Here is a 15,633-nt window from a genome sequence, read left to right on the forward strand (position 1 = left end):
CCACATATATCCCAAAGGATCCTTTCTTCTGTAAATCCTGATCATTTACATTACCCTTAGTAAGAGGTCATGAGATGGTAATATGGTGGGATATCTTCCTTGCAATCTTAGGGGTGGAATCATACCGTTTCTTGACTTGATCCTCCTTATTTCCTCCTTTATGCCCTGGAATCACCTCCCTTTGTCCATGCAGTACGACAGGAGAGCTACTTTCAAGATCGAGATGCTCAGTTCTTCCGATTTGTGGCATTGGAACCAAGTGCTGAAGACAGAGATGGAGAGGAGCTACTGGAGGCGTTGGCATTGCTGACCCAACTGGGCCCGACAGCATTGCTCACCACCATCCTACGCAAACCGTAAGCATTGAGCCAGGTGGCAGAGAGGGAAAAAAAATGAGAAAATTTCAAGAAGTTAGTGCGTGGATCATAGTTCTATCCAGTGGATTATAATGATTGTTTGATTCACTGTATTGAATGCATACAGAATTAAAGGAGCTTTTGTAGCTTCTGTACCAGAAAAAAATGGACTAAAGACACCGAGGATTGAATTGGAATCCCTTTGCAAGTGAAGCAAAGACTTTGCCACGGTGGTCCCTTATAAAACCGTGTGCCTGTGTATGTATTTTTGTACATATATTTAAATGGGGGAAAACAAACAACAGAAGAAGCAACCATTTCATGCAACTGTGCCAGAAACCAAGAAGCTGCTGGACCCCAAGAAAATCTAATTTTCTATTCCTTTAAAAGAGTCTAATGGACAAACTTTGGAAGCTCTTTCTGTGCCTTAGTACAATATAGAGTATAAGAATCATGCCTTGCTGTTTTAACAAGGAATTAATGGCCCTCAATATTTCAGAGTTAATCTTTGCCAGATTTGGGTAATGGACCTAATATTTGTGTGGAAGTCAGGGATGACTGAGAAGGCTAAAAGGGGCTGTCAAAAGTGAAGCATGCATATTTTGAACAGATCTTGGTCCTTCCTGAGGAGAGGGAAGGACTACACACAGCTGTGAATGCAATCTTAACGGCTTAAGATGTTTTCGTATGCATGGATCTGAGATCAGCAATATAATGTCAGTTGATGGGAGAATTTGGGATATCTTGTGCTTCATTTTGGTCTTTCTCCTCCAGTCCTAACCAGCGCACAGATGAGGAACTTGCACTGATCTTTGAGGAGTTACTGCATGTCAAAGCTGTAGCCCATCTCTCCAGTTCGGTAAGTGACTAACAGATTCTGTCTCATTTGGCCTAACTTTAATTTTTTACGAATACGCTGCGAATAACAAATAGGAAGGAGTCGGTTTGCTTTTGACATCTTGTCCTTCATATCGTTGAAAGAGGAAAGGACTGCTTTTTTGTTGCTTCTCTGTCAACTTGATTGGATGCCAGTTTTATTTTTCTTTACAACCCAGCGATCACACTGTTCTATTGCAGTGCCCACATTTTTTCCCCAGAATGCCATGAAATCGGACAAGTCTGCAGCTTTCTAGTTTTTTTATTTCTTTTTATTATTAGATGGTTTAAATCCTACCTTTATTGCAGGTAGTCCTTGATTTATGACCGGTCACTTACCAACCCATTAGAAGTTACAAGGTCTTGAAAATGTTATTTGTGGCCCGTCCTCAAACTTATGACTGCCATACCACCCTGCGGTCATGCAATCATATTTCAGGTGCTTGACAGCTGGCTCACAATCCATGCAACCATGTGATTTTCTTAACAACTGTAAGCAAGATCCTGAAGATCATGAAAATGATTGTAAACCATAATATCAAGTCCGGTCAAACTGCAACAACTTATGAGCAAAATTCTGGATTCAATTGAGGTCATAAGTCAAGGATTTCCTGTACTTCTATAAGTAATTCAAAGAGGCAAACATACGTAATGCTCCTTCCTCCTCCTGTGTTCCCCAAAACAACAATCCTGTGAGGTGCACAGGAAAACATAATGGCAGCTACTCTCCTACTTCTACTGCAAATGTAAGTAATAAATATGAATGTGTCTATTTATAAATGAAGTTTTTAGTAACAAAACAGATAGGACAACATATTTTTCTGGCACTCTTCCCCCAAATATACCTTTTTACATGCATCAGTCTGTCTATGTATCTGTGTAATCATCTTTCAGTTACTCCAAATGCATCCAATCCAGCAGTTAGAACTGGATTCATTTCTACTTTCCTTGACACTCCTCTTAAATTTTGGGGCTTTGCATAAAACATACTCCCTAGAATAGGGTTGGGTGGGCAGTGTTCCTGTTGTTCAGCTTTCCTATCCTGCAGTATTTCACTGACCTGTCCCTATGCCTTGAATATCTACTGATTAGACTTAATGGAAAAAAATAAAATCATGTTAAGTACTGGCACGACTGCATTTTCTTATTCGCTTGTTTGCCATTTCCCCATTCAGGTTGCCAAAGTACACTGTGTAATTTGCATGTTGACTTAAGAAAACAAACGCTTGGTTGATTGCGTTGAGATTTCTTGGGTGAAGTGCTTCATATTGTAGATGTTTGTGGAGGACAAGACAGGAAGGAACTATGGCACAATGCAGAGGTGCAGCAGTCCAGAGATCCAAAGCAAACAGGATGTAACTGGCACAACTGACACATTGCAAAGCTACGGAAAATCTAGAACCAGGCACCTACAGTAATCGGTGCTTTGTTGCCATGAATCCCTTTTCTGCTTCCCTTTCCTGAGGGATCTGTGGATGCCAACAGTATTTTATAGCCAAATCTTATATTTTTAAAATCAGGGACCAACAGTTACTTGCATAACTAATTCAACTTCTCTAACTGACAAGTCTTCATTTGCACCTCTGCCAGTGCCCAACATCCCATCTAAGGTTGATCCTTGATACAGATATGAGTTACACCCCATTTATACACCTGTTTTTCCTTCCTTCCTTCCTTCCTTCCTTCCTTCCTTCCTTCCTTCCTTCCTTCCTTCCTTCCTTCCTTCCTTCTTTTCTTCCTCCCTCCCTCCCTCCCTCCCTCCTCTTTTCCCTGAAGAAGGGTTGCAAATAGAAGCTGGCACCTATTTTGTAAATCTTCAGTTGGCCTCAATACGTTTGCTCAGTATGGATTGGGTTTAGAAATGTAAGGACTTAGCTTAAATGCTGTCTTATGCCACATGCTGACTTCAGTTACCAACTGTTGCTTTGTGAAACGTGTGACAGCTCAGTGAAGTGTGTTATGGCGCCTACTCACTAATTGTTTCTCCCTTGCAGGTGAGGAGAGAGTTGGCTGCTGTACTGCTTTTTGAGTCCCATGCCAAGGCTGGAACTGTGTGTGAGTCACATTTTTTTTTGTCACTTTGGCAACACTCTTTTTGTCTCTAACAGTGTCCCTCCTGTACCCCATATGGCTATTTTATGCAGCCATAGGCTGACAGGTGTGACCATTGTGAGTTGGAAATGATATGCATTTTTATGCCTGCCACTTGCAGTATCACAACCTACGCCAACCATTGTAAAAAGAAACAACGCTGGCATTCAACAATCCTCTGTTCTGTGAAATCAGGGAGGAAAGCTGTCAGTGATACTGTTCATTTTTTTCCTCTCTTTAAAGTCGGTGTATTCCTTTTAAAAGGTTCCTAGTTAGCTCTTTTCTTCATAACTCTAGCTCTAGGTCTCCATTTCTTCTTCTGTTAATTTATTTCTAAAAATGTTCATTTGTAACTGCACTGTAATTGCCTCAGGCTGAAATTTTCCTGTAACTTAAGTCCTTTTTTCCCCCTCCCCCCTCCACAGTGTTCAGCCAAGGGGACAAGGGCACATCCTGGTACATCATTTGGAAGGGATCAATCAATGTTGTTACACATGACAAGGTGTGAACTTTTAATTTCTTTAGGAATCAACAGGCTGGTTTCAGAATAAGACCAATAATTCTAGGCATTTAGATACCAGAACTTTTATGTCTTTCAATGTTTCTAGTCCTTGGATTTATGCTTTAGATGTTTGAGTTGCTTGTATTTGCAACTAATTAATGTTTAGATTTATCTCAAATGTTTATGCTGTTACAAATTTTTCCTTTGTCATGTTCTCACTCTTCCTTGTTACATAACTCACCTTTCAATAACCCAGGCATTTTCCAGCTGCCTGGGTTCCATCTCCCCAAATTATCAGCAATATTCATGTTGACTGAGTCAAAATTTACCTTTCTGTAAGATTCCTATATAGGTGAGGCTAATTTAAACATCTATAATTCTCCTATATACCACATCACCCCCTTCCTAATTCATAAATCCCTGAAAGAATATAAATGTCAGTAACATTCTGTGTTCCAAAATTTTCCCTCCCTCCCTGGACAATTTTAGTGCTAAAATTTGTCCATGTGAATGAATTTGCCCATTGTAAATCAGCTTCCCATTCCTTTATATTTACATACAAACCTATGTGTCTATACATAGAGAAAAAGAGTAGGGTGCAAAGGTAAGGTGGGGAAGCGGTATGGCCTTTTGTCTGGTGTGCTCACTTCCTATGCATGTTTATATTACTTATCATAAAATGGTGTCACAGTGTACAGCAGCCATATAATAGAAAATAAATATATCTAAGAGGTTAAAGTAGGGTGGAACACCATGTTGCTGACTAAAAAGAGGTTTACCACATCATGTAAGACATTCAGGGGTTGTGCCTTTGCAAGGCAGAATTAATATAGTTGTGTGTACTTAACCTTCTCTCCTGACAACAGTTGTCCTTAAAACCTTTCTTCCTAGGCTGTGTTTAATCTGGTTTCCTGCTGGTTAAGTTAGAAATAAGGTACAAAAGAACAAACGTGTGGTCTTAGTAGTCAGGTGAACCTAGTAGGACAACTCACGTTTGCCAAGGTGGTATCTAGACATTGTGAATAAAATGATTGGTTCTCTCACTTGTTTGGTCAGGGCTTAGTGTGCACCCTACATGAAGGTGATGACTTTGGCCAGCTGGCACTCGTGAACGATGCCCCCCGTGCTGCCACCATCATCCTTCGTGAAGACAGTTGCCACTTCTTGCGAGTGGACAAAAGGGATTTCAACCGGATTCTCAAGGTAGGCATGGGTGACAGACTTGCAACATTAAACATACTTTGATTAGTAGAAGGAAGCTTATCTCTTGTACAAGGAAGTTGAGAACACTGAAGGATGGAGAGGCAGTTATATAAATAAAGTTCATGGTCTACTTCAAATGTAAGCCATGAAATTATTATTATTATTATTATTATTATTATTATTTATTAAACATATACCGCCCTTCTCCCGTAGGACCCAGGGCGGTTCACAAGGCAATTAAAACAACATTACAATACAAAAAGTTAATAACAATTAAAATAGATTAAATTATCCTTGATTAAAAATCTAAAACCCCTATAACTCTGATTAAAAAACCCAATTACAATAAGTTAAAAATTAAAAATTCTCAGTCCTGGCCGGAAAGCTCAAAGAGCCAGGTCTTCAGGTCCCGGCAGAACGAACGAAAATCAGGGGCAGTCCTGAGCTCTACAGTTAACTGGTTCCAAAGGGCAGGCGCGTCCACAGAGAAGGCCCTCCCCCTGGGTGTTGCCCGCTGGCAATCCTTTGCCGGTGGCACCCTGAGAAGGCCCCCCCTGTGGGAGCGCACAGGTTGAAGGGAACTTGATGCCGGCAGCAGGTGTTCCCTCAGATATGCTTAGACACTTGTCTGTCTTCCATCATTTGGGTTTCCAAATTGTTCCTCATGGCTGTATCTTTTCCAGAACCCAATTACCTTTCTCTTGACTTCAACTTCCCTGCCCTTAATTTATTCTACTTTAACTTGTTTATTCCTAGCTAGAGTGGCAATATGTGGCTTTTCAGAATGATGGTGAATGCAAATTCCCATGTTTAATGACCCAGACTACTGTAATCAAGAACTGGAAAATCACACACTGCACAATTGTCTGCATTATTGCCTCTCTTGGTATTGGTCTAATGCAAATTGTACACAACCTCTATTATGCCACTGCTTCTGCTACCTCTGATATATATTAATAAGAATCAATTGGAATATTAGAGCAATGATGCAGAGTCCTAAATGGAGGATGAATAGATTGTAGATTATTTTTCCCCTGCTAACTTCCAACAGATGCCAGTCTTGATCACACTGGTTAACCAGCTTCCTTGCGGTACTTGACTGCATATTGCAGATTTCATGCAAAGAAAAATGCTAAGAGTGCCTGTGATTAAAAATACGCTTCCCTGCTTTGATACTTTAAATTAATCTATCTGGATTTTGTGCCTTATGCCAGCACTGAGACAAAGCAGTGGGGCTACCCAGGATTAGCATATGAATGTCAAATCTAATTCAGAAATGGAATTATTTCTTTTCTTTTTTTGGCTAGTGTCTGATGATGTAAGCCAGCCCGTAATAATTTGCTTTTCTCACTAGGATGTTGAAGCTAACACCCTTCGGCTAAAGGAACATGGGAAAGTGGTGCTTGTTTTAGAGAAGAATTCACAAGGCGCTAATTCCAGTCACCTTGCTGGGACTCCGGGGAGCAGTAGGTACAGCAATCTGCCCCCTTCATTTCCCTGCTCTCTCCTCTATATTTGCCCCCTCATTTCCCCTTCCCCTTTTTCCTTTGATAGAACAGGGAATCATCCCTTGCAGACAGTCTTTTGCTTCCCCATATATTTTACGGGGAAGTCACTAATTCCTTGCGAATGTGGTGCTTCAATCTCTTGGTTTCAGTAAGGTGCAAGTTGCCTTGTTGTAAACTACGTGCCGATTTCGTTTTATGTGTGCACCGCTTTAGATGTATACAAAGGTGGGATCTGTGCAGGTAGTTCTCGACTTACGACCACAATTGAGCCCCAAATCTTTGTTGCTAAGCGAGGCAGTTGTTAAGTGAGTTTTGGCCCATTTTAAGACCTTTCTTGCCACAGTTGCTAGGTGGATTGCTTCAGTTGTTAAGTAACACGGTTGTTAGTAACACGGTTGTAAAGTGACTCTGGCTTCCTCCCTTGACTTGGCTTGTCAGAATCTGCATAAATATGAACCCGTTGCCAAGCATCTGAATTTTGATCACATGACCATGGGGATGCTGCAACGGTTGTAAGTGTGAAAAACGGTCTTAAGTCACTTTTTTGGTGCCGTTATTACTTCGAACAGTCACAAAATGAATGGTTGTAAGTCAAGGAGTACCTGTACTTATTTATTCATTATGTTTGTTTGCTGCCCATCTCGCCGCAAGGTGACTTACTGCTTATTTACTGCTTATAGGCTGGTGTAGATGATTACGGTAATCATATGGGGCTAATGTGAGGGACGTGGTGGCTCAGTGGGTTAGGATGCTGAGCTTGTCGATCAGAAGGTCGGCAGTTTGGCGGGTCGAATCCCGAGTGCCATGTAACAGAGTGAGCGCCTGTTACTCGTCCCAGCTTCTGCCAACCTAGCAGTTCGAAAGCACGTAAAAATGCAAGTAGAAAAATAGGGACCACTACGGTGGGAAGGTAACAGCGTTCCGTGCCCCTTTGGCGTCTAGTCATGCCGGCCACATGACCACGGAGACGTCCTTCGGCTTTGAAACGGAGATGAGCACCGGCCCCTAGAGTTGGAAACGACTACCACGTATGTGCGGGGGAACCTTTACCTTTACCTTAATGTGAGGAAAACCATCATGGCGGCATATGCAACCAAACTGTGGGTTCTTCAATGTGTCCAAGAAGGGCTTCCAAACTTGATGAGTTGCAGCTGTTTGTAGATGTTTGCTAGGTCTCTTGATATTGGTTTCCATGATGTAATTGCTACTTTGGATGCCAATATCTTGTTCTTTCCTGCAGATATTCAGTAATGGCTGGGACCCCTGAAAAAATACTTGATTACCTATTGGAAACCATGCGTTCAGACTCAACACTTTCTGATCCTGTCGGTGAGTATAAAATAGTTTGCATAAAGGAAAACCTCCAGAACAATTGTTGTTCTATAAGCCAACACTGTGTGAAGTTGAGGATTGTGGGCAGCTAATTTGTCCAGAGCAGAACTGAGAATTGCATTCTGGGGATGATTACAAATTAAAGGCAGATGTGTGCAACCCACAGATGCATAAAGTCATAAAGCTCCTTCAAATATTGCGATGAACGGTCACTTCTGCTGTATTACAAAAGGAAGATTCCTGGAGACTCTTTTACCTGTTTATATTACAGGTAGTCCTTGACTTACAACCATAATGGAGGCTTGACAGTTGTAAAGTGCATCATCTTTTTGACTGACTTGATTTTATGACGTTTTTCTGGCAGTCATTAAGCAAATTCGGTAGTTGTTAACCAAACCCATTGTACGCTATGGGACATTTTTGCCCCAACTGGAAGTAATTGCTGGTTTGGGGCAAAAATATAAATTATGATCATGTGACCACGAGGTGTTGCAAAGGGCCAATTGCCAAGTGTCCACAATGCATTCATGTGGCCACAGAGGCCCGATCATCAGAACTTTGGAACTGGGTTGTAAGTATCTCTCTTTTGGGGTGAGGGGGTGAGGGGGTGTGTCTGTTGTAAGTTTGGATGGTCGTTAAGTGAACCGCTCACAAATCGAGGACTCCCTGTACCTGCTTTTAATCAATTTTGTGCAGTTGATTCACCCTTTTGCATTAGTTTGATGATGATAATCTGGGCAAAAATAAAATAACTATTTGGTATAGCTAAGTTTAACTTAAATAATTTGAATGGTTGAGCTGTCCCCAACCCACTTTCCTTCCTGAACCCAGAAGTAGTTGGATATGATCTCTGTCCTTTCCTTTCTCCAGGAAGTCACTCACAGGACAGGAACAGCATTCCTGTTCTAATTCGGCCAATTAAAAGACACTGCGCAGCTCTTAAGGGCCTTTCTTGAAAGAAACAAGATGAAAAAGACATGGAAAAATAACCATGGTATCCATGCTCCCAATAAAAAACCCCCATGTGTTTAGGGTTTAGGGTTCATACCTTATGTTTAGGGTTCATACCTTGCCTACAAGGACCCCCAGGCCTAATCACGTAGATGGTTTTTAAACAGGAATCCTTGGACTTTATTTTAATAGAAGGGAGCTTGCTACTTGTTCATCCCTTTGGTCCAGTGGTCTGTGCTTATTCTTATATTGGAATATGTATGAAGTGTCAGAGCAGAGGAGAGCAAATGCAAATCTTCTATGTTAGTAGGCATTAAATTAGAGCAGCGTCTAGCCCGAAGGTCATATTTCACAATGGCTTCTATCTTTTTTGCAGATACATTTCTGGGAGATTTTCTCCTGACGTACAGTGTGTTCATGCCGACTCCACAGCTGTGCCGAACTCTGCTCCAACAATATCCTTCTTGGTTGCCTCTGCCTTGGATCATAGATGGAGAAGCCTAGTCAGCAAAAGGCTTTCTTTGGAGGGAGACTGCACTGGGTTGCTTGAGCCAAGAGCGTTGTAATTCCCTCCGTGCATCGTTGATTGTTCTAGATTGTTGCAGTGCAATGGAGGGAAGAGACAGCACTTCTGGAGGGCCAGATTTGGCCCAACGTCTGTTAAAATCTTAACTTTATGCTAGGGAAATGTTCCTTAGCTAAATGCCTCCCAGATGTATTAAATTACAATCCCCATTGTTCTCTCTCTCTTGGAATTCTAGAAGCCACACAGGCATGTTATAGCAAAATACAGGACTGGGGTTTGCTGTTTTTTGTTTTTAAATTCTCCCCAACAACATCATACCAGTCCCCTTTTCTACTGTGTTTCTGAATCCCAATCAACTTTGATATACAGTAACAGGAAAATCATACATATCTGTATATGCACACAGATACTGTATGTATCGACTTCCAATATGTTTTTTTCCCTTTACGTCTCCTTTCTCTAACTTTTCCATGCTGTAAGCATTGATAGTTATGAGATCCATATAACTTTAGGTTGCAGAATTTTGCATTCGGATGGGGAGTGGGGGTGAGGACACACAACAACTTTAAGACAAAGTCTCAGTCAACCTGCCTATTATCAACCTTCGCCAATGCATCATCTCCCAGGTGTGCCTAATTGCAACCCTCAGTTTTCCATGTGGAGGCAGTAGATGGAGAAGCCTTGTCTAGAGTCCATGGAGGGGCTGGTCAGCTTAGGATGGAGCCCAGCAACTCAGAAGCCCACTGTTGACACTTGCCTGCATCTCACTACTGCCACATTTGGAATATAGCCAACAACATTTGATGGAAGGCTACATAATACCCCACAGTGTCTTTAACCTCATATCACACTGGACATTGTAGATGAGTTAAAATGCCAGCTACATATTCTTTTTGAAACCTGCTACTCTTGGATACTACTGCCAAGATAAGATAAGCCTCACCCAAAAACAAATCTCCCACCCTTAGAACATATATGTCAGGGGTCTCCAACCCCTGTCTGTGGACCGGCACTGGGCTGTGGCATGCCAAAAACTGGGTTGCAGAAACAAGTGAATCCTCATCTGTATGATGCAGGCAACATGCAAAACCATGCCCTCTCTGGTCTGTGGAAAAACGTCTCTCCACAGAACTGGTCCCTGGTGTCCAAAAGGATGGGGGCCACTGTTGTATGGGGTCTGTTTCATCATCCTGGGCCTCCTTGACTTACATTTACCTTCCATTCGGAACCTTCGGAGGGCTCGGAGCAGGACAAAGCTGCCTATATCCTGGGGAAAAGGCAAAAGATCCTGTGGTTGGTCAACCAGTGGGTGTCTCTGTATGGACGGCTGCTGCAAGCAGAGGCCTGTGCTGTGGCCTTTTTGCAGGTAAGGGGAGGTTGGTGAGGGCCCAAGGCACAAAATGGTCTTTTGGGAGCAACAGACGGGGCAATAGAGCTGGACATCAAATTGTTCTACAGAAAGAGACAGAAAAATTGAGGGAGATGGGAGGTTCAAAAAAATGTGAAAAATAAATAAATTGGTGTGGCTCAGGAGGCATCGTTTGCCTGGGTACCTGTGAAATATGCAACTTTGTTTTCCCTCTGAGCTTCATATGTGATGGTGGTGATAGTGGTGGATAGTATTATTATGGTTTGTTGCATAAACAACCAGATATTTAGATTGGATTTGGCATGTTTGTCCACCTATCGAGTCTTTCCCAAGGACCTGAGATAGGCAGATGTAGGAAGTTTGATGGCGTTAAAGATATTGTCACAGGATGTAGTCAGTTCCAAGTAAGGCTGCCTTTGGCAATTGACTGATGGTGATTTTGTCAATGGCGGTGGTGTTCAAGTGGTGCTCCAGTTGTTTTGGGATATTATTATTATTATTATTATTATTATTATTATTATTATTATTATTATTATCATTATCATTATCATTATCATTATGAAATTGTGGTTGGTTGCAGTCAGCCACATGTTTAGGCTGAATTTGGCATTTTTATCCACCTATCAAGTTCTTCCCAAGTAATGTAATACTTGGATCCAAGCAGTGAGGCCTTTTGTAATTGACAATTGGAAATTTGTCAATGTGCAAATTTCCTAAATGCCATCCGAGATTTTTTTTTAGTAAGGCACTCAATGTGTCGATAACCACTGGTATTGCCACAGCTGGTTTATGCCATAATGTCTTAACTTCAGTGTTCAGATCTTGATACTGTGTGATCTTCTCAAATTCTTTGTCTTCTACTATCCCTGGTATTGCCCCGTTAATTGCCCACACTTTCTTTTTTTAAAACCACAGGTAAATCTGGTGTGTTATGTGTCTAGATTTTATCAATTTGTATTCAAAAATCCTACAGTTATTACATGCTGCCCTTCTCCCAGCAGCTCTGGGTGTTGGGTGGGAAAACCCACACCCACCAAGTCTGGAGACTAAAACACATGAAGAACGGCTGCAGGAACTGGGTATGGCCAGTCTAGTGAAAAGAAGGACTAGGAATGACATGATATTAGTATTCCAATATTTGTGAGGCTACCACAAAGAAGAGAGGGTCAACCTATCTTCCAAAGCATCAAAAGGCAAGACAAGAAACAATGGATGGAAACTAATCAAGGAGAGAAGCAACCTGGAATTAAGGAGAAACATGCTAACAGTGAGGACAAATTAACCAGTGGAACGGCTTGCCTTCAGAAGTTGTGGGTGCTTCATCACTGGAGGGTTTTAAGAAGAGACTGGACAGCCACTTGTCTGGAATGGCGTAGGGTCTCCTGCTTGAGCAGGGGGTTAGACTAGAAGACCTCCAAGGTCCCTTCCAGCCCTGTTCCAATTTGAATTCACATAGCATACATACATGCATTCATGAAAAACCTCAGCAATCCTCCCTAGCTAGCTATTTATTTATTTATTTATTTATTTATTTATTTATTTATTTATTTATTTATTTATTATATTTTTATACCGCCCTTCTCCAGAAGGACTCAGGGCGGTGTACAGGGCAATAAATATAAAAAACAGAATATAAAAGTTAAAATACAATTAAATATAATGCCCAAATTTAAAATTTAAAACAATAATTAAGAACATATTTAAAACCCCAACCCTAACCCATCAGACCAGGCCAGATTGCTCAAATAAATATGTTTTTAGATCGCGCCGGAAGGAGCGAAGGTCGGGGCCATCTGGAGCTCAACCGGCAAGCGGTTCCACAGGTCTGGCGCACCCACAGAGAACACCCTCCCCCTGGGGGCCACCAATCGGCATTCTTTGATCATAGGCACCCTGAGGAGGCCCTCTCTGTGGGAGCGCACTGGACGGAGGGAAGTTGACGCCGGCCGCAGGTGTTGCCGTAGGTAATCTGGACCCATTCCATGTAGGGCTTTGTAAGTCATTACCAACACCTTGAATTTCACCTGGAGGGCAACCGGCAGCCAATGCAGCTCGCGGAGCAAAGGTGTAACATGGGAGTATCGGGAAACTCCCAGTACAACTCGCGCGGCTGCATTCTGCACCAGTTGAAGCCTCCAAGTGGACTTCAAGGGCAGCCTCATGTAGAGAGCATTACAGTAGTCTAGACGAGAGGTCACAAGCGCATGAGTGACTGTACGCAAGGCATCCCGGTCCAGATAGGGTTGCAACTGGTGCACCAGGCGAACCTGGGTGAAGGCCCCCCTAGTCACAGCTCCAATATGCTCTTCTAAAGAGAGCTGTGAATCTAGAAGGACCCCCAAGTTGCGCGCCCTATCTACGGGGGGTAATAGCTCACCCCCCATGGCCAGAGATGGGATAATTGGAATTTCCCGGGATGCCGGCACGAACAGCCACTCAGTCTTGTCAGGGTTGAGCCGAAGCCTGTTCCTCCCCATCCAGACCCGGACCGCCTCCAGGCAGCGGGACATCACGTCGAGGGCATCACTGGGGTAGTTTGGGGTCGAAATAAAAAGCTGGGTATCATCAGCATACTGATGATACCCAACTCCAAAACCACGAATGATCTCGCCCAGCGGCTTCATGTAGATGTTGAACAGGAGAGGCGAGAGGACCGATCCCTGAGGGACTCCACAAATGAGAGGCCTCAAGTTCGACCTCTGTCCCCCTGCCAACACCGATTGCGAACGTCCCAGAAGGTAGGAGGAGAACCACTGGAGAACTGTGCCTCCCACTCCCAACCCCCTGAGACGTCGCAGCAAGATACCATGGTCGATGGTATCAAAAGCCGCTGAGAGGTCTAAAAGGACTAGGACAGAGGAGCAACCCCTGTCCCGAGCCCGCCAGAGATCATTCACCAGCGCGACCAATGCCGTCTCCGTGCTGTACCCGGGCCTGAAGCCTGAAGCCCGATTGGTACAGGTCTAGATAATCAGTTGCAATCTTTGCAACTGAGATTATTGGAAGCTTGAAGTACCCATTCTCCCTCCTAATTTTACCGCCATTGTCACCACAGTTTTATAGATAAAATGTTGTATATTGTCAGGACCACATGGACAGGAACAGACAGATTCACAGCAACAGTCTTTATTGTGTGCAGGCAGGAACATAGGACAATGGAGCCCATCTGTAGCCCCCTTAAATACCTAGCCAGGTACATTCTCAAAACCAATCCCCACATCTGGAATTCCTGCCGAATGCTGACCAGCCAATCCGAGCCTTGACTGGCGCCACCTGTTGGTCCTAGTGGCTTGCTGTGATTGACAGTCCCCAGCATACACAACACCCCTTCCCCCATAATAAGAATAATATACACTGTATAACACTAACATTGGTTAGACGACATTCACGGCCTCACATAATCCTCAAGATATAATGGTGATTTATGTGTCCTCACAGAACGTCTCACTGGTTGATCATCTGCCTGGCCGACCGACTTCTGGGATGACAGTTGGCCTTGAAACTCTTCTCCCGCACAGTCATCATTGGCCTGGCTAAACTGCTGTTTGGACCGGTCCAAAGTCCCTGGTTCTTGTTCTGTGCTGGCGTCTGAGAGTACTACCTGTCTCTCTTGACCGACCGTGGTAGCACCAGCAGAGCCCGTGGGTGGTGTTTGAAGGGCCTGATCACATTGCTGTTTCTCAGGGGCCCTCTTCCTCAATTGGTCAATGTGCCTTCTGATCTGCCGGCCCCCTTCCCCTTCCACAATGTATGAGACAGGCCCAGTTTTATCAACTACCACCACTTGAACCCACAAGTCTCCAGTCCCATAGCTCCTGGCCCACACCTGCTCTCCCAGATTAATTTCCCTCATGGGGGTGGGTTGAACCACCTCTGCAGCCACTCTGTCTGGGTGCAATCTGTCCAATTTTGTGATGAGCCGCCTGCCCCAGCAAAGTTCCGCCGGACTCTTGCCTGTGGTTGTGCAGGGTGTAGTGTGCTGTGCCAGTAAGAATTGTGCCAACCTTTGATGGCAGTCCCCATAGATGATGCGTCTCAATGCTTCTTTAGTTGTCCTTACGTTTTGTTCTGCAAGGCCATTGGTAGCCGGGTGGAAAGGAGCAGACGTGGTGTGCCTAATCAAGTTGGCCTTGGTGAAAGCCTGAAAATCAGCAGATGTGAATTGTGGGCCATTATCAGACACTATGACATCAGGCAGACCATGTGTGGCGAAAAGCCCCCTCAGCACCTGCACAGTTTTTGCTGTGGTCATGCTTGTAACAGGGACTACCTCTAACCATTTCGAATAACTGTCTACCACCACTAGGAAAAGTTGCCCCTGAAATGTGTTTGTACTCCACTAGTAAGGTAGCCTTCCCCTTCATTTTAATTTGAGCCCATTGAAAATCTGTTAAACATATGGTTGTGGGCTTTAAAGGAATCTGCCACCTGCTCTTGCCACAAATTGATTTGAATGTCTCAAAAGAGATTATTGAGACCGACGAACCCGAATCAATTTCCATCTTACAAGGTACACCTTGCAGCTGGACATTAATTTTTATTTTTGGCCTGAGCAGTTGGTGGATTGCCGTGTGTGACATCACCACCCCATCACCCCTCCCACCTTTGGGTGGAACCCTAGGGGGCTCTGTGCCTGGAGGTGGTAGATTTTTTGTACCTGCTAACTCGTTCAGACTTTCCTTTCTCCGGTTTCAGCAGACGGATACAATGTGTCCAGTTTTTCCGCAAAAATGACACTTTGCATTTCTGAACCTGCATGCCGTTCTCTGATGTTTACCCCCACAGCTGGCACATTTGAACTCTGTTTGTCTGGGGCTTTGACTGTAGTGCTGCTGTTTGCTGCTTCCCTGGGGTCCACTCTGTCTTCCGCTGCTGTTCCCGCGCCGAAGCTGTGACTTTTCCAATTTTTGAAGAATTGC

The 15,633-nt window shown here is 43.6% G+C and overlaps 1 protein-coding gene across 4 annotated transcripts in view; it reads left to right on the top strand.

The window, feature by feature from the left end:
- The window catches only part of RAPGEF3 (Rap guanine nucleotide exchange factor 3), a 74,210-nt gene that overhangs the window by 34,587 nt on the left and 23,990 nt on the right, over window positions 1-15,633 (top strand). For all 4 annotated transcript variants that reach the window (XM_081317629.1, XM_081317631.1, XM_081317628.1 and 1 more), the window contains exons 6-14: window positions 194-356; window positions 1,131-1,215; window positions 3,227-3,287; window positions 3,749-3,825; window positions 4,882-5,028; window positions 6,383-6,498; window positions 7,777-7,865; window positions 9,196-9,274; window positions 10,561-10,711. In XM_081317629.1, coding sequence (XP_081173755.1) covers window positions 194-356; window positions 1,131-1,215; window positions 3,227-3,287; window positions 3,749-3,825; window positions 4,882-5,028; window positions 6,383-6,498; window positions 7,777-7,865; window positions 9,196-9,274; window positions 10,561-10,711 — 968 coding nt within the window. The remainder of the gene's footprint in view (window positions 1-193; window positions 357-1,130; window positions 1,216-3,226; window positions 3,288-3,748; window positions 3,826-4,881; window positions 5,029-6,382; window positions 6,499-7,776; window positions 7,866-9,195; window positions 9,275-10,560; window positions 10,712-15,633) is intronic.

Source organism: Vipera berus (genome assembly GCF_964194415.1).
Source record: "Vipera berus genome assembly, chromosome: 2".
In the NCBI taxonomy this organism is placed as follows: Eukaryota; Metazoa; Chordata; class Lepidosauria; order Squamata; family Viperidae; genus Vipera; species Vipera berus.